At 40.3% G+C, this 25,275-nt stretch overlaps 1 protein-coding gene across 3 annotated transcripts in view; it reads right to left on the bottom strand.

Moving 5' to 3' along the window:
• Positions 1-25,275, bottom strand: part of DYNC1I1 (dynein cytoplasmic 1 intermediate chain 1) — a 2,048,030-nt gene that overhangs the window by 366,749 nt on the left and 1,656,006 nt on the right. For all 3 annotated transcript variants that reach the window (XM_078663722.1, XM_078663723.1, XM_078663724.1), the window contains exon 11: positions 11,275-11,421. In XM_078663722.1, the coding sequence (XP_078519848.1) occupies positions 11,275-11,421 (147 nt within the window). The remainder of the gene's footprint in view (positions 1-11,274; positions 11,422-25,275) is intronic.

Genomic DNA, 25,275 nt, shown 5'->3' on the forward strand with positions numbered 1-25,275 from the left:
AGTCTACCCAAGATCTCCCTAGCACCCTTAAAAGCCTGCCTCAATGTAGCAGCCAGACTACTTACTGGCACAAGAAAATTTGATCACATCACTCCTCACCTGAAAGCGTTGAACTGGCTTACTCTCGAGGCCAGAATTCACCTCAAGCTGGCATGCATCACGCACAAGGCCCTACACTCAAACTCCCCTGCATATCTTGCACAGAAACTGGTGATATCCGGAGGAAGCAGAAACTCACGATCGGCTAGTGCCCTCCGTCTCCAGCCTGCATGCTTTCGGAAACAAAAAACCTATAAACGGTCGTTTACTGGGGCTGCACCCAGAATATAGAACTCCTTCCCACCCACCATTAGAAAAATCCCTCTCTGGCACGCTTCAAAAAGGAAGCTTAATCCTTCCTCATGGGTAAATTCCTTAGCTAAACCCCATTATTGCCTTCCTCCTTCATCCTCGCCTCACCAAGAAACTGGGGGTCCTCAGAGACGGTATACTGACTATCAGTGTATGTCCTCACCGCTTTTTATGCAGTACCCCCTCCCTAATGTACAGTACATTTTTGTGATATCATGTCCTTTGTATGACTCCTTGACTATGTAAAGCGCTCTGATACCCTAACGGGTCAAGTTTGCGCTCTATAAAACACCAAAAATAAAATAATAAAAAATAAAATAAAAATTCACACTATTAGGTACCAAGACAGTCCTTCAGATTCCAGCTCACCAGATTATTACAGCTGGAGGGTGGACCTGATAGGGCTAAACTGCCATCCATCTTCAGATTGCCATGCTGCAGCTGGCAGACAGATCTCTAGTTTGCAAGGCGCCAAGTAGGAGGGTAATGTTGTACACCTCACAGTAAACATATTGCACTCTCCTGCGCAGCACATACTGACTACCACTAGGCACTCATAGGCAACTGGAAGTCTGAGAGAGCAACATGAGCTGGATCCCAGACCTGTTCCAGCTTCTTGTAGGGATGGGGTGTAAAATTTACAGATAATGTCTTGTTAGTAGATTTCACCTACAAGCATAAAAAGTTGAATATCCGCACATAAATGAGATATCTTAATTCAGAAAAATAGGATATTTGGATGGCAACTGATTTATTCATGTAAATAAAGTTTGCCATGGAAGTAGATCTAATAAAGTGTAGGTGGTATAGAAGAGTGTCCATGAATATGCTTTGTGCACACTGACAAAGTTGTACATTGTAGATATGCGCAAAAAGGTTGACGGTAGTTTGGAACGTAAAATGCAGGTTCACATTTACACCTAAAATAGTAAATGTGCATTTTGTATGAGAAGTAGATTTAACTGATGCAAAAACTGAAATTCGCACAATAACCTTAGACCTGCTGGTTGTTCACGAAGCACAATCCTCTAGGTGTAATGGTAGTTACGCTTTAAAGGTTGTGAATGTTATTTTCCAGGCCTGAGGTTATTTTGGGAGTGACGGAACAACAAAGAAAGGTTGGACATATAAAAAAAGAACTAAAAGTATTTTCTACTATGAGGGTTTATCAGTAGAAAAACTGGTACATGACAGGCCAACTCGTGGTGTTTGTATTTTATAGCTTTGATAGTAGTGATGCATTTTTGTTTTTTTGAGCGGATGTCACTGGTGTTTCTTTTTAATTTCAAATACTTTATTGAATTTTCACAATAAAGAGCAATGACCAAAAATGACAAGTTTGGATTAACCGAACATTCGTGCAAAGTTGCAAGTTATAATCGCATAAAATTATTTTGCAGTACACCAAAATTAACATTCTAAACCATATGTAAAGCCAACAGTTTAAGAAAAAAGAAAGAAACAGAGGGGCAGACAAGAGAGAGAAAGGAGAAAAGGAATCTAGATAATAAACCAAGAGAGCACCTGTATAAAGAGATTAATAACAATGACATATATCCGTTGAAAAATACACTGTGAACACAAAATAAGGAAAAAATATAATGAAAAACAGAACAGCAAATATCAAAGAGTAAATATTACAGGGAATATAAATTGAGCATAAATGTTCAAGGAGGTTTGTGAGTTTTGAAATAAATGTTCAAGGAATTCCACAAAGATCCAGACAAGGGTTTCCATGCAGAACTCTGTAGCGCAATATTGTCTGCATCCCTAAAGTGAATAACCCAGTTCATCCATCCTTTATATGAGGTCTTGTGCGTATCTTTCCAATTATTAAGCACCATTTTCACTGCTGATGTAAGTAAAAGATCCAGCAGGGCTTTGTCCGTATCATTATATGAATCAATCGTGAAGAAACCAGTAGTTAGTACAGAAAACCCTCTTTTCAACACATTTGAAAACTTTAGAAAGAAAGCCAAAAACATGGTCTCAAAAGGACCTTACAATGTAAGATAAAAAGCCTTACAATGTAAGATAAGATGGGCTAAGTCCCCAGTTTCCTCTTTACAGTTCTGACACACTGGATCATCACGAATACCAAGAAAGTGCAATCGAGCTGGAGTCCAAAATGCCTTATGCAAAAGCCAATATTTAGTTTGAGATAATACTGGAGATATTTTATTGCTTGTTGTTGATTTCCACACTTGTGGCCATAAAAAATCGAGTATCGGGTCAGAAGAGTGCGACTCCCAAACGTAACCAGATTATCATTAAGTTTGGAGGTTTTAGGGCAGAGGAGCTTGTATATATGTGACACCTGGTGGCCTAGTTTATTAATCTGTGTCACAAACATTGGTAAGGATGGAAGCATGCTCTGAAATTCAGCTTTAGTTATATCCGCTATGACATTTTAAAAATGATAAAATTCAATGTTGTCTAATTTATAACTGGTTTGAAAATCTGCAGACGTCACGGAGTATAAAGAGTGTTCCAGCTGATAAGGAAAGAAGATACCCCAATTAATCCAATCATCTAAGTGTAAGCTTTTCCCTTTGTATACTACTCTAGGATTAAGCCATAAAGATTCCATCTTCGATCCCCTAATACTTACATCTAACTTCTTGTCTAACCGCAGAAGTGCCAATTTTGTGTTTTTGAAAATAGATTTAGACGTGTTTGGATAGAGCCGGTTAGAGGTGAGTAGTGTCAAGGGATTGATATTATCAAGTATGGATCTTTCCACATCTAATCATACCGGTTTATAATGGGCAGGGGGCTAGATGCAAGAAGAGCCCTGTTTTGCCAGAAAGGCTGTTTGATATAATCTAAAATCCGCTAGGTTCACTCCACCTAAGGATTTATCAAGTCTCAGTTTTTTTATACTAATTCGAGCTTTTTTGCCACGCCATAAAAACTTTATAGGGAGGATATCTAGTTTATGGTGAAAATCCTCCCTCAAGAGAAGTGGGAGCATGTTTACAAGATAATGAACCAAATGTGTAATCATCATTTTTATGGTTTCTACCCTTCCCCACCATGTTATAAATTTGGTGACCAGGAATCCAAACGTTTTGTGATCTTTCCCAAGGTTACCCTTTCATTGTGATGCAGGGTATCAATAATAGTACAGCCAAATTCGATCCCATAATATTTAATATAACCCGACTGCCATTCCAATCCTGAATCACCTAAAACGTCTTTAGTGCAGTGCACATTTAGGGGTTTCGCTTCCGATTCTATTAAGTTTGTACCATGAGTGAACGGCGTATTCTTCAATTGTATCCATCAAAGCAGTAATTGAAGGACCAGGGTTTTCAGTCATAATCAGGATATCATAGGCAGCTAATTTAATCTGAATATCTTTAAAGCTTACCCCTTTTATATCTGAATTCATCTTTATATCCTGAATTAACGGTTCCAACACCAGCAAAAACAAAGATGAAGACAGGGGGCAACGGTGTCTAGTGCCTTGTTGGAGAGTAAAAGAATCCAAAAGAGATCCATTCTTCGCAATACGAGCCGGTGGAGATACTTAAAGGGACATTACCATTTTTATATATGATTCACCTAAATTAAATGTATGCATACATTGTTTTAAAAAGGCCCAAGAAACTCTATCAAGGTCTTTTTTGCATCCAATGTATTCGCAATAGCAGGATCTGAATTAAAAGAAGCATTTTCTAAAACATGACAGAGCAGTCGAGTGTTATCGTTAGACATCCGACTTTTCAGGAAACCTACTTGAGAGTTACTTATTATATGTGGCAGAATGGTGTTAAGTCTTGTAGCTAAGATTTTTGAATAGATTTTACTATCAACATTGATGAGGGATATTGGTCTATAATTTTTTGGCAGTAGAGAATCTTTCCCTTCTTTAGGTATGACCACTATGTTGGCTTCTGTCATGGAATCCGTCGTTTGCCCTTCACTAGCTAGGTTATTAAAAACTCTCAACATGGTCGGTTGAAGTAGGCCTGAGAAGGTTTCATAAAAAGTGGCTGTAAAACAGTCTGGGCCCGAGGCTTGATCTTCTTTCAAGGTCTTTATCGAGTTTGTGACTTCCGCTTCACTGACTGGTTTTCCTAGCGCTAATTTATCTATTTCAGTCAGTTGAGGTAACCTAAGTGTATTCATGTATTGGGTACAATTCCGGAGTTAAGTTCCTGACCCTTTTTATATAAATCCTCATAAAAGGATTTAAAGGTGTCCAGAATAGCTTTCTTTTTTGTGCATATGCGATCACTGACATCCGTGATGGACGAGATAACATTCTGGTTCTCTTTGTGCTTAAGGTAGGATGCAAGTATTTTGCCCGCCTTATTGGCTTCACAGAGATTAACGGCTTTAAATTTGTTAACCCATACCCCGCTCATTCACTCAAAATGTTATTATATTCATATTTCCTTTGCGTTAGAGATGTAAGGATAGACTTATCTTTTAAAGAATTGGCATGGGTGGACTCCAGGGTTTTAATTTCGAGTTCTAATTTAACTAAACCAGTATTAATATGTTTGTTTATTTTTGTTTTAATTTCAATAATTATTCCTTTAATGGTGGTTTTCAAAGCATCCCATAGAGTATTAATGTTAGTTTCATCAGTATCATTATGCCTAAGATAATCTATAATAGTCTCTATAATCTTCTTTTTGTCCTCAGGGTCTGATTATATTGAAGCGCCATCTTTTTGGTGAAGGGTCATTATGACTGCCAGGCAATTTAACACTAAAGCACAAATGATCTAACACCAGCTTAGGAGATATATCCGAGTGTTCAATTAAATGGGTGAATGAGCCTGCAATGAGAATGTAATCAATTCTAGTATATGAATTATGTGGAGTGGAGTAAAAAGTATAGTCTCTGAAATCCAGGTGGTGAAGGCGTCAGGCATCTTTGAGATTAAATTTAGAACATATAGTGTGAATTATGGCATGCGATCTGGTGGGGTGGTATTTGCAATCAGATGGTCTGTTAATTATCGGATCTAATGGAATATTAAAATCTCCACCAACTATGATAAGATCCTCAAGTTTCTGATATCCCCTCCCAAAAAACTGGATCATCTGTATTATGGCCATATATGTTCACCACATGTAGAAGGTCTTCTCCTTTCCTTGGGCATGTAACTAATAGTCTACCATCATTGTCATGAGTTTGTGATTCTAACAAAACATTCGTTTTTTTAGCTATCAAGGTGATCACCCCCTTCCTTTTATGATCTGCAGGTGAGCAAGCAATTTGTGAAATCCAGTTATGTTTAATAAAAAAAGCGTCTTCTTTAGATAATTTTGTCTCTTGTAATAAAATTATATCCCCTTTGGTTTTAGCTAAATAGTCAAATATTTTGCAACGTTTAATTGGATGATTGAGCCTTTTGACATTCAATGATAATATATTGAGATCTTCTGCTATATTACATGATCTAGATTGCAACACAGAGAGAGTGGTGTATGCCATAAAATGCCCATGTGGATTAGTATATGTGGGGAGAACCAGTAGAAAGGTGAAAACACGCATAGTTGAACATAAGAGTAGAATCAGAAACAAGAATACTAACTCTTCGCTAGCAAGACACTGGTCAGAAGCATCACATACTATCCCACAATTGCGTTACACGATTTTGGAATGTATTCAATCTAGTACAGGTATGGACTTGAACACACTGTTAGCACGTAGGGAGACTTATTGGATAAAAACACTAGGAACTGTTATACCTGGGGGTTTAAATGAACATTATGAGCTCTTATGTTACTTGTAAAGTATGTACCTTGACAATAGATTGTACGGGTAAACACTGCTGAACTTAGATCTCCAATATTATCATTCATTACTATTTTTTATCAGTATTTTTTATTATCACTCAGTTTTTAGTATCTTTTTTCTATCACACATCCTCTATATGTCTTTCATTTCTATTTTATGCACCTAAATTAAGCATCACACAGAATACATAGCATTTTGCTCTGCTTGTTATTTTTCACATTGACTATTAGGATCATCGCGCTATTCAATTTACACACTTTTTTACATTGGCATTCGGTCAGAATCAGAGGGTTCCGGCAGTTTGACATATAATATCACGCTTCAGACTTAGTCCTTTTTTAGTGATTACACGCCGTGAGTCCTTTCTTGATTTTGTAGTTGTATAAGGAAGTACGAGGAGCCCTTCCGATCACGTGACCATTGTGACGGGTCGGGTTGGAAATCACTATGGCGGCAGGCTTCGAGTGAAGGTAAGCTTACATGTTAGTTCGTCAGAACGGAGGTTACAGTAGAGAGGGGTAGTCTAGTGAGCAGGATACGCAACATAGTGACGGAACGTGTCTTGTTCGTTCCCTTTTTAGATTCAGCATTGGCGGAGCATGGTGACATAACACTACCGTTTTTTACTGCAAGCAAACCTAAGTACTGAGATACGTTACGGATTCGTTTAAGACGAGAGAGGTAGGAACGCAACGCTATTAGAAGCTACAATAGAGGACATCATCACAAGATAAGGGTCACGCTAAGTCAGCTTTTCGTGTTTTATAGGCTGCATGAGAGGTGCAACCTTGCTGCATTACCTTTACTGTTTACTGAGAAAGGAGCTGATAGTGAGACGTACCCTGGTAAGGATGATTTTATTAATTGATTCACATAAAAGGTGCTTAAGGATTACCATAGGTGCACTGTTTTGTGTATGCTTTTGATCACGCGTGACCTTCTTGGAGAGAGATTCTGGTTCAATATAGTATGAGATCACTAGATATCACACTAACAACGGTAGTAACTGCTCGAGTATGTATTGAAATGACCAATATACAGTTTTATCAGATACAGATTGCGTGACACAGCACGTTGGGTGTCCCTTTCTTCTATCTATAGAACACACACTTTAAGGGGTATCTAAAGTTAGGCGAAACAGGGGCGACATTTCTTTACTTTTGCTTCTTTCACTGCTTGGAGATCTGATGGTAACAGTGTTATTCCCCAGCAACAATTTTTTATAATGGCACGCATAACGTACTCATGTATGTGTAGTAAGTTGAATCGCTTAAGATATACGAAATTTTGTTTTTGCTTGTGTTGCAGATCCAAATTGGAACCGACGACATTGCTTCCAATACCATTTGTCAATTGGACAGTATCATATCTTGTTTTGTAACCTTATCCCCTGATGAAGGGTTCAGTGTTGAACCCGAAATGCATTGGGTATTGTTTAAATTCCAGTCTTTGAGAAGTTGAATAAGCAATGTATGCACCAGAAAATTAATAATCGCATTTTTTCTTGCGTTGATTGATGTGAAGGAATCATATAAATATACATAAAAAAAATTAACTACTAATGTTGAAAAGAGTTGAAATACCAGTACTTATGATGTAATAATAAACTGGAGTATGAATAGAATACAGTTGCGAGTATAATTTTGAAGATTTGACTAATACAGAGGCCTTCTGCCCACTGCTGTGCGATAGGCGATAGGCAGCGTAGGGCAATCCTGCGCTCTGTTTATATATTCTATAGAGGACCTAGGGCATAGGCCTTCTCACCTATAAGCACGCTAAAACTGTTACGAGTGACAAACTACGATCTAAAAGTGAATACACGGGTGTGCAGGTTCACAACAGTACACAAACATGATTAAGATTGTGCCATCATAATTACGATTGATAATCAGGTGTACTAAACACATGCATTACAGAATAGATACTGACTTCCACAATAAACACGGAGTCATTTTCCTAGAATCTAATCACTGCATAAATGTAAACATCCAAGGCAAGAAAGAAACTATACATGCCAACCATATTTATGTATGAAGTAGCATAAAGGTACTCTTGTCTAATAGGACTGAAGAACAGCCCATCCAATACAACAAAAGAGATAGGAACAAAAGAAAAACGAAAGAACAAAATAGTGGAAAACAAAAGGGAAAGCCCAAAAGGCAAGGCACTACACACCTAACAACATTCCACATATTCTGGGAATTCCCCCCCAACCGCCCCACCCCCCCTCCCTCCCCACCCCCCTCTCTCCCCACCTCTCCATGCAAACCGTTAATATAGAAGGTAGGAACGTCCCATTGTTGAACGGAGAGTTATTTAAACAGAGTAAACATTTCCAGAGGATATTGTTAACCATCATAACGAATTGCTTAACATAAACAAAATATAACATGAGCAAGATTATCACTCAGGGAAGCAATACATCCCTACCATCTTTAGATAGTGTAAATAGAAATATTCAGTGCGTTTGGAGTAATTAATGCAGTCGCCTATCAAGTTCCAAGGGATCATTAAACTTGTAAACATAGAGAAAAAAGGCTTATATGCATTATGATTTCCTCTTGTTAGAAGAGGACTGAGAAGAATCCATGTCTTGAGCGGGTGGGCCTTCAAGAAAGTTAGCCAAGTCCACCCGGTCCGTGAAGTAGTGATGACGACCGTTGGCTATAATTCTAAATTTGGTTGGGCCAACAAAGGAAAACTGGATATTCTTATCTCTTAGTTTGTCTCTTAAGCCAAGGAAGCCCTTCCTTATATCCACAGTAGGTTTAATATAGTCCTGCGTGAAGATTATTTTGTGGCCATTCCAACTAAGCTGTCGAGTTTTACGGGCATAGTTGAGGATCGCTTCAGTATGTTGAAACCTCAGTGGTCTACAGATGATAGGACGTGCTATTTTCCGTGAAGCAGTATTAAACGTTGGTATTCTATGTGCCCGATCAAGCTCCAAAGGATTAGCGAATTTTTAGCCTGTGAGTTGAGGCATCCTGTCTTCCAAGAACGTGAGGCACAATCCCGCTGCATCTTCTGAGCCTTCCGGAACACCTAAAATTCTGATATTGCCCCTCGTATTTCTATCTGCAAGCTCGGCTGATTGCCTCTTAAGAGTGGATGTCAGATCCCTGAGTGACTTCAATTCTTTGCATGACTTAAAAGAGACATCCTCAACATCGCTAATTCTTTGTTCGGCAGCTGTTAGAGTTAATCGTGCTCATATCTGCCCTTATGGCAGTGAGTTCTAGCTGCATTGTGTCCATTTTCTGCTTAGTAGATTTAGCTATTTCGTGAACTTCCGCAAATTTTTTTAGATTCATGTCCATAGTACTATTAATGTCCAGTTTAGCTTTGATGGGGGAGTCAGAAAGCGATGGTGCTCCTTTATTCTTTTTATACTGAACCCTAGACTCCTTTTCTACCATTGTTCACAACTGGGACAGATCCTGTATCGTTTCACAATACCAGCACTCAAGGCGATATCAGCGTGAAGTATCAATTAAATGAATGGTGCAGTCTAGAATCCTCAAACAGCAACAAACTGTATTCAGCAAGGGTTACTTAGTTGCAAATAGATTTGTTGAATGAACCACACTCTCTCATTTGGCACGAGCGCTGGCACTGTGTTTCATTTGACTTGCATAAATATGCAATGTTCAACAGAATAATAACAGATCCCTATCAGTTCTAATTGTCCACTTTCCTAGATGACCACATTAAACACACAGAAGGAAATCCCACTATCCACTAAAAGCATCTCTTGCTCAGGTTGATAGATGGATCGCACAAGGCTGGCTATAAAGGATGGCATCTCCAGCAGCAGGATATACACAAAGTGGCTCTACTTGGCTCCGCATAACATAAAAGCAAGTTTAAAACAAAGTGACCCCACCATAGTACTTAGCACTGACCTTCTACACCAGTGTAGGAGCAGCTATCAGTGACAACACGTCGTCATGGAGGGGAAATTGGGCACACACTAAAGTGCATCACACATAAGCTAGACGCTGACCCACTAGCAGATGCCTTCGAGTTTGTTCAGTAGCGCTCAACGTCATCAGGAAAATTCTCTCTCTCGCCATCACAAAATCTCCATTTTAAAGTCAGGCACACTGCAAAAGCATTCCTCAAAAGGTTGGAAAACCGTAAAATCAAGCAGCGCTGCCCTCAGACTAATCGTGCAGCATCCACCTCGCTGGTAGAAACAATCAGTCTTCTCTCATCACAAGCGCGGTCAGAACACCAAGCTCTGCGTAGCGCTCCCATCTGCCATTTTAGGGTGAGTCCACCAAAACAAAACACCGTAAGCTCGAAAATCGGCTAAAACTGTGTAAATACCTGAGCGGAAGGGGTGCCAGATCAAGCCCCCATGAGTCCGGTGCCTGAGTGGGTAATCAAAGTATTTAATAAACTTCAATCGGATCCGAGAAGCCGTCTCTCGTAATCCACCATTTTATGTATCCAGAGTCTCTCTCAGTAAAAGTTCCAACCGTGATTACTTGTAAATCAGCACATCCTGGACGTTGCAACAGCACACACAGGAGCAGTGCCTCTTCAGAAGTCGGATCCTGACAATCGGGCGCGCTTTCGCTCGCTGCACCTCAGGAATTCTTGCATTTTCTCTCTGCTCGAAACAGAAGGACGGGATCATGCAGCCATCGGCTCTGCCATCCAAGCCACGTCCCTGTTGTGATTAATTTTTTATCATTTCAGAGCTGTTGTTTTGATATTGAATAAGCGTCTTTGCTGCTTCAAGGAACCACCATCTCTAACCATCTGAAACTTGAGATATCGGGCCGTTAAGCCCTTGATTGATCCCATGATATTGCCCTTTGCATCCAACAGAACAGGCACACTGACAAAGTTAAGGTCTACGTCGGTTGAACAGCATTGAGACCTGGCGGTCCACCAGGTGTGTTCTGGCTGCTTTATGAGAACTTAGTATGATCCTGGAGTTTTTTGTGGATGGCTCTTTGCTCTTGGGCCTGGTTGTTTCCATCTTGTGGAGCCAAAGAATGGACAACTACATATTCAGAAGATCAGAGGTTCATTTGTGAAGCTATCAGGACATTATATTAATACGCCGGTCAATTTACATGCTTGCATTATTAATACACCCTCTTCTCTCATTGTATATCTAGAAATGATAATCAGAGTTTTCCTTACAGTGTGGGCAGCAGCAGAAAGAGGGGTCCGTTGCACAGGCGTTCTTCTATGACTGCGATTATCCCAAATTACTATCTGGCCAGAGTAGGTCCCTCCAACAACGAGGTTTGGATGGAAGCGGGCAAAGCATGCTGACATCACAGGTGACTGAAACAAAAGAAAAAAATTGAAAATATTATTGCCCTTTTAAAATCTAAATGTAAACAGGACAGGTTACATAGTTGTTCAGATACAACACCAATGATGGGATCCGAGGGTACCAAGTACTCTGAGATCAGGCACACATTCTTAAAGATACAAAAGATAGTTCTATTATTTACACCTCCTTACGTATGCGTAAGTAAATATTTCTGCAATTGAATGCGAAATGTTTCACTATATAGCTGCCAATACCATCTTTTTCTGGGCGCGAAGAATCATAACATCAATCAAATTCAAAGGGCCCAAAAATTATTCAAACTAATGTTTTTATTTTGCGCAAATTTCACATCGCTTCAAGGGTATGCAGGAATGAAATAATCATTGCAATTAAAAAAGACCTCCTAGTCTAATATACCTCTTTTATTTGATAAGCCAAGAGCATTAGCCTAAGGTTAATCATGAATGTATGTAAGGCTTTTAGGTACTACATTTTGAAATGTGCATATGGATCTTGTGATCATGACACAAGATGTAAGTAAGTAATGGATGTGGAAATTCTAGTTCTTAAATTCTGCATTCACTACTAGGGCAGAAAGGGACAAACAATTACCATGACGTCTGAGCTGTCATTTCTTAGTTCTGCACTGTTATAAAGGGTTTCTAGGACATGGCCTGCTCAGCCCCCAATGAAAATGCAATGCAATCATTATTGGGTATGTGGAGTATTTCCACACTCTTTGGGGCATGCTGCCGTACCACTGTCAGGCTAACATTGTCCGTGAGCCAGGCTAATAGTATATTTTAGGGGGTCTTCCAAGGTTCCTTACTGGTCACTCCAGTCACATACATAATCACAGTGTTCTAAATGTTATTTTTATTTGTCAGTAGGGCACATTTGTTATAGCTTGATGCCCATGGCATTGACATTTAGTTTTAAGAGTATTTTTTACGGACTGGTTTTAGCTTACAGACTAAGGGATCACAGCACACTCCCTTTGCTGATGCTGGAATTGATTTCAATGTCTGATCAAAGTGGGTAGAAATGCATATGGGTTATCCCTTAAGAAACAACTCCTGATATTTTTTTAATACATGTAATTGGCTCTCGATGCGACACCATAGCATCAGCATAGACATGTCTGCTAATTTAGGTTTAGAAATTGCCTTTTCTCTCTTGGCGGTTTTTCCATTTTGTAACTTAATCACCCACTCCTACCCCTTCATGAGCACAAAGACAGTCTAAAGGTATCTGAGCACCCGACAAATGTTGTGCACCCGACTACTGTTTCAGCTTTTTGGGAATCCTCCCTCTTCATACATATGAGAAAGTGGATTTTTATTTGGGGTGGATGGGAGTACACCACAAGAAATAATGGCACTATCTTCATAGACCAACACAACACAATAAAAATCCCTCTCCAATTGTTAATACTAGAGAATAATTTATGAACAAAATGACACCAAAATGACAAAAATGCCATAATGGAAAACACAGACATAATTTTAAAAGTTTTAAATAAAAAGCAGCAAAAAGCATTAAGCACCAACCACGGTCATCTGATTGGTCTGGACTGGTACCTAGGTGTGACTGAAGGCTGATCACGAACGTGCACGGGTAGGATACAGAGACCAGGTTCACCCAGGTTAGCGGTTTTACCTTCTCACTTAGTCTCTGAAATTGAAGTCATAAATCCTCAGTGGGGTAACACAGCAGGCTGTAGTTGAGAAGGACTTCACAAGGTCAGGCAGCTATCAGACAAGGTGCTGGTGAAGCCGTTGACTTTTGTCAGAAAAGGTCTGATTAGTAGAACTTCAAAATGTGTGCCCAAGGGAGGTACCTTGCCAACCAGATACTTTTGGCACCTTTGTCCGGTGAAGATTTCTTCATTTGGACTTAAACTTTTCTGGAGCTTGGATTTCTCCATCAGGGCAAGACTGCAAGCAGTAGCTGAACAGGGCCCCATGAGGCTGGATACTCTCTACGCAACATTCTGCTGAAATGGATTTGCTGCTGCAGAAAAGCGTTGAGCAGGAGCCTCCTGAATCTATGGCCCAGCGTCGACGCACCTTCGTCAGAGACATGGCAGGGTTTCCTAATCCGCTGGAGGTTGTTGGAGCCCAAACGTTTCTATGTCGCAGGTTTATCAGGATGTTAGGAGGAGTATGCTTTGACATAGCCATGTCTCACTAGGCCTCAGGAACAGCACTTTGGTTGGGGGGTGGGGGGATTAAGACTCACTTCAGCAGAAGCTAACTGTAGGTCCCATGGCAGGTCCAGTTGAAACTGGGTAGCTTGGCTTTGCAGAAAAAAGGCTTCTAGCAGCTTGTTCTGTTCCTGTAGCTTAACAGGAGTCAGCCAATTGACTCTTGGAATCTACTTCATTGCCCTAGGTACACGTGAGAACAAGTCCAGTCTATCAGATCTCCTCACAGGTCTCACCACTTCTTCTGTCTTCCACAGACTTCTGAAGATGGTGCCCAGGGGTGCCACATTTATGCCTGGCACTAACCTTAGAAAGGGGTGACTTCTGGCCTCTTCCTAAACAATCAGAAAAAGGATCCCAGGGCTAACCCTGCCTACTTTTGCAGCAGTTCATGTGTGCCCTACTGCAAACAATCCCACAGTGCCCCATCCTAGATAAAACCAACATGGCAGACATTTCTTCCTCTGTGCAGAGCTGACATGCCCATCCCAGAGGTATGCTATGGAAATGAGCAACACCTCTCCTGCGGTCACTCCAAACCAGTTCTCAGGACAGCTCATCCCCCACTGGGATTGGTGCCTTCCTCAAGATGGTACAAAAGAGGTACCTGCCCAGATGCCAGCTGACATTTGCCTGTGACAGGTAGGCCTCTTTGAAATCAATAAAATTCCTGGGCACTGCCCACAGTGTCATTCTTCCAAAGGAACAGAGCACCTCTTCACACCATAGACCTTTGTCGTAGCTCTGGGAGCAAGTTCACACAACATCAATGGGGCTATTCACCTGCCCCGGGACAGTTGAAGGTCATACAAATGGGCTTCTAGAGCCTTTAGTCAGGGATTAGGTAACTTTCTAAAATTACCATTTCCATAATAATTATTACAAATCTGACTTTACCAATAAATTGGGCTTTCATTAAATATTTCAAAAAGTCCAGACATTAATTTTGTCACTGTTTTTTGCCGGAAATAGAGGTTTTCAATGCAATACTCTAACCCAATGCTTTTCTTTTGAACAGCTAACTCTGCTACAGTGACAATCGCTTTTGGGGTCTTTTCAACATAAGGACATGTTTAACCTTAAATGTTTACATGTCTGTAACCAGGGGACGAGGCACTCGCCCCCTGTAACCCGGAGTGTGCCTGTAAACTGTGACCCCCCCCCTCTTTTCTCCACAGGTATCCGAGAACACAAGCTGGAACCCCATGGTAGAACATTACAGCTGCGATGAGGAAGACATGGAATACGGTCCCTTTAACTGGCCCCGACCAGGTGATGTGGAGGAGGAGCCCGACGTTCCCTTAAAGGACGCCCAGCGGCCGGACCAGGTGTGTCTTTACACCGGAGGAGCGGTCAGAGCGGAGTGGAGTGGAGGTGCGGCGTGGAGCAGAGGTATCGAGCGGAGCGGAGAAGAGGCGTGGAGCGGAGGAGAGGCGTGGAGCGGAGGAGAGGCGTGGAGCAGAAGAGAAGCGAGGAGCGGCGTGGCCGGAGGCAGCATATCCCGGGAAGGGAGCGTGGTAACAGCGAAGGCCTCCGTCGAGACAGAGAGCGGCGTCTCTTCAAGAGCGGCAGCTGTATCGGGAGTCTCACCGGGAGAAGAGGAGACGCCGGGAAGAAGACGCCTTGGATTCCTGCGGGGACCATCGGGAGCGACGGATCCAGGAGGACAACGGATACACCCATCGCCCAGCCACTCCCCCGGAGGGGCGTGGCTATCAGAGGTGCGTGGAAGGGTTGCGGGGTGGTTGAGTTTCGGGAAGAAGGGAGACCCGTAAAACTCCGTAAAGTAAAGTCCCGTGCACATCCCTCACAGACCAGACAATAATTGAAGCACTGTGTGTTCCCTCACCCCCTTTCCCCGAAAGCATAAGTAGAAGTCGTACCGAGCACTAATACGTCCTCTGTTTCTGTCTCCCCTTTCGGTGGAGCCTGGGCCACGACGAATCCAGAGGGAGAGAAAGGAAGGCGGAGCCCGACCCGACGCCGAGAGGAGGGTGCCATCCGCAAAAGCAGGAGGGAAAGAAGCCGCTCTCCATGTCCTTTACCGAGCAGACCTACCTGTACAGACAGACTGTTCCACTCAATAAAGCCTAGTTTGAACCCTACAAAGACTCGTATCTTGCCTATCCCCGCGCAACCGGTAACAATGTCCTAATTTTAAATATCATGCACTGAGTGACTTACGTTTTAAAAGCAGGGTTTAGGCTTGTCAAAAGGGGTCATTTTGGCAGGTTGAATTTGCAGTTTTAAAATTGCACAGCTAGGTTGCAATAATAGGCGTGCAGTCATGGTTGCACAATCCTAGCTGTGGGTGACACAATGGGTGATGCAGTCCACTAGTGAAATTTAACTTACAAGCCCCGGGTGCACTTTATACCATATACTAAAAACGTATAGATAAGCTAAATATGCCAATTACGTATATACCAATTCGATGTGTTTTTAGTGGTCAGAGGGCATATACTGAACAGCAGAGTCCGAAAACCAGCAATAAAATCTAGCATAAATTGGGGTGACCAGGCACAAAGGGCACTTTTCAACAATACTTTATTAGCTGATCATCATCGTTTACCTCTTCATATGCTCTGAATACACCAAATTTAAGAAATTATAGAAACCCTTTCTATTTTAACTCTTCTGCTTTTGGTCCTGTTGTAATGTCCATCTGCTGTGCCGAGATACCCTGTTGGAGTCATTTGTGTGCAACATCAAATTAAAATAATATAACAGAACATCAGGCAGCCTTCTATTTCAGCCCACCCTCTTTATGGAAAATAGTGTGTCAGGACTTACACCCAAAAAATTGGAAGTAGTAAACAATAACCTCTGTGTGCGGCAACCTCTGTTTTAAATGAGGAAGTCGTCCCTTAATCAAAAACTATTTAATTCCATACTGAGTGTACTGAGAAGTCGCCAAGGTAATAACATAGCAAAAAAAGAAAAAACAGCACAGTGGACCTTAGCAAAAGGCAGGATCTGAAAAATGTCATTGCCTTTATTTTACAGATTATTTGTGGCTTTTGATGCATTTTTTGGGGAAAGTTGTTGAGGCCACAAACCCATATAGTGTACGAAACACGGTACCAAGAACGATTCATGAAAAGGATATTACATGTTACTTTGGAGATCCTGGACCTTATAAGGTCATTGGGTTCGAAGCCTCATTCCTCTATTTGCTATAAGGTCACAGAATTGACTGGTATCGTATGACATTCTTAGAAAGCACTGTTGTGGTAGTTTACCCCCTATATACTTATTCGATTTCCTGATCTCACTATTAAAACATCCTGATATCCCTTCGGAATGAAAGTACTTGTGGCTTAATATTATTCGAGAATGAGGTAAGTAATTATCAAATTTTGTGAACTCATCCTTGAATTGTATGTTCTGAGTGTGGGTTTGGAAAACATGGATTATGTTATTAAAGGACAATATCCATGCAGGAATTCTACATCTGGATTGAAAGTTCATTCATGTTCTAATTTTTGCCAGAAATGTTTGAAACTTTAATTCTTAATGCGAGTTCTGGTTTTAGAGAAACACCCATTTTTCTTCATCTAAAGGATGGGATCTCGCACTAAAAAGTGGTGTTATACAGCTGTTAAAAGCCGTTCCAGGTTTTAGTAAATATAAAATGGAGAAGAAGGTCAACAGGTGAAAGTACCCTTCAAAGAAATGTTCGATTCACAAAAAAAGGTGTGATTTTATACCTACACATATGCTCCAGTTCACTCGTGAGAATGACTTTTGGGAATTCACAAAGCTTTTCAGCTGCATGAGGATTTCACTTAATTTTGATCTATCATCTCCCATATAGTTTCGGATGTAATGGTTGGCTCTATGCCCTTAGCTTTTGATCCTTACACCAGTTTCTAAGTTTGGGCTTCAGGAAGTAAGAAATACAAATAAAAGTACCAAATGATGAACAAATGTGCCACAAAGGTGGTTGGAGGAAACGTGCACTAACATTTTTTAGGGTTAGTTTGGAAGTTTGGGGTCATTTGTTTTTTAATGTGCTAATGAGTCTGTAGGTATGTATGGTTGATTGAGTGAAGTGGAGCAGTGGGTCACTGTCCTATTTTATATTGAATGTGATTAATTATCTGTGCCCAATTATATTCAAGATATTATATAATAATCTTGAGTTACACGGGGAGACTGCTCCATGTCTTTGGTGCGAGGTGGGTGGTTGTGGGAGTATAGGCCAATGAAGGGGAGTCAGAGCATAGTCTCTTGACAGTTGGTGGAAGTTCAGGCGGTGGTTAATGTATGATTACGTAATAGAAATGTTTGTAAAATAAATGTGTACGTTTTCTAATAAACAAACAAAAAATGAGAATACAGGTTATTGTTGGGCCATAGATTCGAGTAACTAAAAATGTAATATAGAAGGAATACAAGTCGTGTGGGAGGGGTTGTCTTTCTTGTCTCATATAACCCACATATATGCTCCTGTTCACTCGTTTGTAAGTGCGACTTTTGGGAATTCACAAACATTTCCAGCTGCATGTCTGGAAACCTAAACCAGCCAATTTGGACATAACTACAATGTAAATGCACATTCTGGAAAGGCACTTTGTTGCTTATTCTCCATTAGCAAACCACTTTTTCCTGGTAGCAGGTGCATAACTCAGCCCCTGCAGTGCAGGGAGGCCCCAACCCTTTAGCGCCCTACATTCACCCACATCCAATGAATAGCCATGCGATATTGGAGACTCAGGGGCCCCCTCTAAATATGCTGCATGGGGGGGGGGGGGCATCATTTTCTTTCACGCCACTGCCAAGTAGAAACTCTTTCCCTACACTTCCCAAAATTTTGAGGCATTCCATTCTTCTTTCCACCGTGAATGGAATTTACACCAGTTCCATAGTGGAGAGATGTGAATACCCATAAACATGTTTTTGTGGGCATTCACAAACTGGTAAGGCAAACACTGTTTTGATTCACCAACTCCCCACCCCCTGCAGGGAGTTTATTACTGAGTAATTACATACAATATGATCTCAATCATGCAGTGTTAAAACCAATTACACCTGCCAGCTTTTCTTTACAAGAAACCTGGCAGGTGTACATGGATCCATTTTCAGGTAGAAACTCAGGTTTATGGCCCGTTAAGATCTTTATGAATCACACCCATGGTGCCCCTATTAGGCATAGCTTTCATTGGTGCAGCAGGTGCAGTGGCACTAGGGCCCATAGCCCTGAGGAGCCAATTGAACCCTCATAATTGCTGTATTTTACTATCCCAACAGCAGTCAAAAGGGCGATTTATTTTATTGCACAAAGGCTTATCGCATCATTGCTATGCTACAGCTTGGTGTTCGTACTCATAATTTATGATGTAGATAAAGACACACACATATCTGCACACACATTGTATTTTATTAGCAAATACATAAATCAATGTACTACAGAGTTCAAAGTATAGTTCAGTTTTCAAATTATGGTATTCTGATCATTTTGTTTAATACAAAAGTAAGAATATGACAGAATTCGGGAAAGGGAATACCTGCTGTTAATGTGATGTTCAGTGTTAGGGTGTCATTTATATGAGGTTGCATTATCAAAGGGCCTCTGTGCTAATAATAGAAATACATTGCAATTGTTTACAAAAATATTTGCTATTTTCTTACAGGGCATGCAATAAAATGAAAATATGGTATTTGGTTTAAATAGAAACCTAGTGTATCTTTGTTTATTATGAATATTCTCACATTTGTCTATTATAAAGAGGGACCGCAAATAAAATCTATTCAGCACGGTTAGGAATGGAGAGAATGTAGTGAAAATGACACATTCTCTGCTCAAATAGTGCTACTTCTGAACTTTAGCACACGTTTTTTAGCAAAATACCTACATAAACAAAACTTTTAGAGCTGCCTACTGATAAGCGCACAAGGTAACACATTAGGGGCCAGATGTACTAAACTCTGGTTGCAAAATACTGGTTTCAATTTGTCACCAGTGTGGTATTTTGTGAACCAACTTGTCTATTAATAGGTCAGTTCGCAAAATAACAAATTGCAGTAGGTTGTAATTCAACCTACCTAATGAATATTAATTAGGTAGATCACAAATAGTGACCACTGCAATTCAATACCATCACAGTGATGGCCTGCTTGGGTTATGTCTCTGATTACTTTTGAATAAAACAATTTGTTTTGTAAGTGAAGCCCATTTCCTTAAAGTAAAATAGGATGCATTTAAAAAAAGTAAAAGTTTTACAGCATTTTTTTTACGACAGCAGTGGTCTACAGCACTACTGCCTACTATTAAAAAAAATGTTTTGTCAACATTTGCAAATGGGAAGGGATCCCTTAGGGACCACCTACTGTTTGCAAATGAATTTCCACTACATTTTTGTAGTCAGTAAACTATTAATGTTTTGAGACTAGATTTCTGCTGCAAAACATTATTAATACATCCTTTTGCGAATCACATTTTGGAAGGGGCATCCTAAACACTCCCCTTCAAAATACCCATTTGGTATGTAGTGGCAAGCCCAAATCATGATTCTGCAACTTGTAAATAAATCTTAACTTGTGTTTAGTACATACCAAAAGGCAATTTTGTGGTTGTAAACTATACAATTTTGTGAATCGGGGCCTTTGTGGCTTTCGAAAAGCCTTAGTACATCTAGCCCTAGATGCAGCACTTAAAACTATAAATACTAACATTTTGCATACCAGTAAATCACTTCCCCTAGCCAGAATAAAAACATTTCCTGGAGAAATGCTCTCTTTTGTCTGCCTTAATTTGCACGGATGCATTTACCTTAGCACAGTGTTACATATTAGTAAGTGGTTTTCTATTTTGTTCCATTTTATTTTGGAGCCATCAGTGTAGATTGCGGCAGCTACATCAAAAGATGAGCTATGGCTTTGTAGAAAAAACGCAGATATAGATTATTGTTTCTGCAAAACAGCAGTGACTAGATCAAAAGTAAATTGAGCAAAATAGCTAACCATTGCAAATAAGAAATATTCCATTGAAATGCAGCTTAGAGCGATTTATCACAGACACAAAAATATAATTGTCCTAGTGATATCTATAGAGGAACGGAGATTGCCATTAAAAAGGTTGGCAGCATTTGCGCCCATCCCCAACCATCTGGCAAAGGGGGAAATATTGTGATATAGGATGCTATTGCATATGTGCATGAATGTGAACGATGGTTGTCTTATAGGACCTATTACTGCCAGTTATACAGTGAACGTACATGCATCTGACTCCCAGTCTCGTACGCATGATTATCCAAAGCGTTCGGATGGTCATGATCTCATCAGACAAGAAGAGGGGGTTTATAGATACACTTTGAATGATACCACTAGTATATTTCTCATGAAGGTGCATACGTTTGCTAAGGTTAAACTCACTGACAATATGTCAACTTACAACAAATCATTCATTTACCCTTGTGTAAAAACATTGTCTTCTTTCTTTATTATAATGGATAGGACAACCCTAATATTAGCATCAATCAACATACATCAAATCATTCCTTTACCCATGTGTAGAAACCTTGTCTTCTTTCTTTATTACAATGGATAGGACATCCCTAATATTAGCATCAATCAACATACATCAAGTCATTCTTTTACCCATTTGTAGAAACCTGGTCTTCTTTCTTTATTACAATGTATAGGACATCTCTAATATTAGCATCGATCTGAGGATATTCCTGGAGCTATCAAGTACTTTTTAGGTGTGTTATCTGCTCATACAGTGTGCATACAGTGATCTTGGCAAATAAGGTGAAATTCCTATTGTCACATAACAATGATGTGCTTAATGACCAGGACTTAGTCTGAGTCTATGTCACTGCCACAAGCCCCTCCTTCACTCTATCCTAAATCAGCCTGACTTTGGATCACTGGGAGAAAACTGTAGCATGGAATGTTGCACTGGAAGAACCGAGTATGTATTAAGTTTCAAAGATGCACATGATTGAGCAGATGGATCAATGTGTTAAAAGACAGTCAAGGACAACCTCATGATCTCATATCTAACTCATTCCGCTATCATAGTTTTATGAATTACAATAGAAGACAACTATATGAACACCAACATTTTCAGAATAAGTATGTCCATTAATGTGCTTACCACTTTAAATTGCTAAAAATAAGCTTTAAGCAGAATTTTTCAGGAACAAGATAAAATGTTTGGCACTGAAACGTTGTGATATAGAACCTAAATGCTGAATAATAATTTTCAAATTTGGGGACAAAATCCACATTATTTCAGAGTCCTTTTAAAACTCTGGGATAGTCAACACAGATTCCCCTTTTCAAAACAGGACTGTAGCTTCTAGTGAAAAGCACATTAGATTAATCGAGTGAATAGGAGTAGACCAATTATTTAAAACATTATGGTATCGCCAGTATGAGAATGGGAAACAAAATGCAAGGATTGATTGGAGAGATGACATGGACTGGTGTATGCTAACTGAAAAGACAATATACCAGAGCAGGGGATGCCCCCAAATAATGGGAGTAGGTGTGGTCTCCTGGGAGAACCCAGAGGGGGGGGCGGGGAAGGGGGGGAGAAGAGATCCTTAACCGCTACCGCGCTACCGCGTTTTCCCGCTGTGCGCTGATTTTAGAAAAACGCGCGATTTGTGACAAAGTCAGCTCGTCATCCGCGTAGCGCAGGTAACGCCCATGACGAGCTGGCTTTGTCATCAGCGCGGAAGGGGTTAAATGAAAATGGGATGCATTTTAAAAATAAAAATGAAGAGCTCCCTTTTCACCACTGCCTGCTTCCAAAAAATGCTGGCGCCCAGATTCATAAAGGGGAAGGGATTCTTTGGGGACCCCTTCCTGTTTGCGAATGGGTTACCACCAACTTGAAGTTGGTGGCAACTGCAAATGTTTTGTGACTGCATTCCAGGTTGCAAAACATTAATACATAACAGTGTTATTCAGTGTTAGGAAGGGACGCCCTAAACACGCCCCTTCTTAATACTGAATCGGAAAAAGCAAAATGCAATTCAGTAACAAGTTATCGAGTCACATTTTAACTTCTGTACAGGGCAAAATATACTTTACTGGTCACAAACAGCGACAGATAAAATGCTTTGTAGATCTGGCCCATGGAGTGATGCAGTAAAATCAGAGCAATGAACTGACTGATTCTTCAATAAAGCAATCATTCTTTTTGGCTCACAATATATAATCATTAAACACTCTGTGCATTCATACAAGGCCATTGGTTTGTGGATGGTAGAGAGAGCACCTAATATGTTTCATGCTTGACTGCCAAAAAACTATGCATATCTGAACCCACAAATTGAACACCGTCTTCGGAAACTAAGAATTCTGAGAATGCTTCTCTTAAAAACACATCTCTTAAATAAATCAGCAGCTTTTATTGCACTTGACTCAGATAAGAAATGTTCTTCTGGCTATTTACCATAATACCCCATTAGAACAAAATTATAGTGGCATTGTGGTGACAGAAAATGGAATGGGCCAATCATGTATATCCCAATTTTATTCAATCTCAGACTAATGAGTCCATTTCCTTACCCATGGAAGGCCACCAATAACACCTTTAATCCCCTTCTTGGTCATAGTACAGCCTAAGGGTCCCCCTCGTGGGCACTGAGCATCAAACTTTGTCAATACTAGAAGGCCGTATTAGTTATTCACCTCTCAATACAATATCATCTTCCACTGATAACTTTTGTACTATCTTGATTAAAAGTTGAAGACTGGCATGTACAATTTTCTCATTAGGCCAGGCTTCATAAACAGGTGTTTATACTTTTGCAAATCTCATCATTTTCACTAGCTTTAATCCAAACCTCTTCAGAATTTGTGGCACAAGACAACTAAACTGCAGTGAATGTAAAACCTGCGTTCTAATTTCTTTACCACTTTTTGGTACTCCTCCAGCTCTTACCTTTCCAATGCCACAAGCTCAGGAGATGTTTAAATATTTCCCTACCCTCAAAACCGAAAGAATTAATATGTAATTTTGTTTCTCTCTAGTCCAAAGCGAACTGCAACAATAGCTCCAAAATACTTTCAAAAGGCATCAACCCACTGTTCCCATTCAATTGATGGTATGCCTGATGTTTCTAAGAATTGCGGTGGAGGGTTTGCAGACCGAATGATAAATACTAAGAGGAATGTAGGTACAAAAATTACTCACTGAGTAATAAACCAAGTTACTGTCTGTTATGACATTAATATGAATAAAAGTGCTTCTATCACCATTTTTGTTGACACAAGAAAATACTGAAATCACTGTGAAGGTGTGTCTCGCTGTGGTTCACTGTACTTCATTCCAGGAATGTACAGTATTTAGTGAGTTGTCAAAACTTCATCCACATCAGGATTTGTCAGCATTTAAAACAGAGAAACCATATAAACTGCACTGAAAACTGAACTCATCCACGGAGGCTAACCTGTAATATTCCACGGAAAGTGCTTGCTAAAAAATTAGATTAAATCTGCGACCGTTTGTTTAAGCAAAACATTGTATTTGGCAATTAGGTGTGCCTATCACTGACGACAGTCAGCTGCAGCTTGAAACAAACACCATATAATGTATAAGGTAGTCCAGTCTTTAAAGATGGCCATCACTCTTGGTGCTGTGCATGCTTTCGGTAGGCAATAGGGCATGTATTCTTCATCCGTAGTCCCAATGTGTGAAGATGACCACTAGATGTTTGTGAGTTTTTCTTAAGAAAATAGGGCACGATAAGTAGGGTTACATCATCTAGAGATTGCCACCACAAGGTACTATGTCATTTTTATAGGTGGTGGCACTTGTTCTCTGACTGCTGGGAACAACTTTGTAAGCAGATGATGTGCACACGCTGCTTTGCTTAACTCTCTTGTTACAGCACAAATGTGTCTCTGACTGCAAAAAAAGAATGGAGAAATTCCACTAGCATATGAGCGTCTTAACAATGCCCACTTAATCCAATTCTCAGCTGGTGTCTCAAAAACACACAGTGCATGAAGGCTGGATCTCTGTCTGCACAGCTTTCAAACATGAAGTGGTGATTCAGAGCGCATCAACAAAATGATGTTAAAGCGGGAGTCAACACAATAAGAGCCAGAGCCAGGTATATGGAGTGAACATATTTAATAACATTAACAGTAAACAGCAGAGTCACCGTTCTCAGCAAGTCTAATAAACCCTCACTGTCCACTGTCAAACGCATACACAATTCCAAACAGAGGCATGGAACTATAAAAGGAAAAACTTCTAATAATTTTGATGCTGAAATCACCACGCATTTAGCCCAACAACTACATGTTTTTTCTTTTGTTTTTCTTTCATTTTCACAGCATAGCATTTTGGATTTGTTGCTCGAGAGTGAAATCCTTTGAAAAAGAGAAGACAAGAGGCGTTTAGCAAAACAGAAACAGTTTGTTTAATTAAACAGTTCGGCCGGAAGAACAGCTACAGGCACTAGATCTGAGGACTGTGTCAATTTACAACCAGTATAGGTCATTCTCTTATACAAAAACACGACCGGTAATAAAAGTTTCCGGCGTACCATTTGTAGCGAGGAATGTTGGTTGCAGCCTTCAGGGTCATAAATTCATAGTATAAAAGTTACTTCAGGTGGGTACCGACCTTGCATGGACACGATGTGGGCAGTGGATAATATGTCCAGATGGCCATCTTGGGGGGAGT

Source organism: Lissotriton helveticus, chromosome 10, assembly GCF_964261635.1.
Source record: "Lissotriton helveticus chromosome 10, aLisHel1.1, whole genome shotgun sequence".
In the NCBI taxonomy this organism is placed as follows: domain Eukaryota; kingdom Metazoa; phylum Chordata; class Amphibia; order Caudata; family Salamandridae; genus Lissotriton; species Lissotriton helveticus.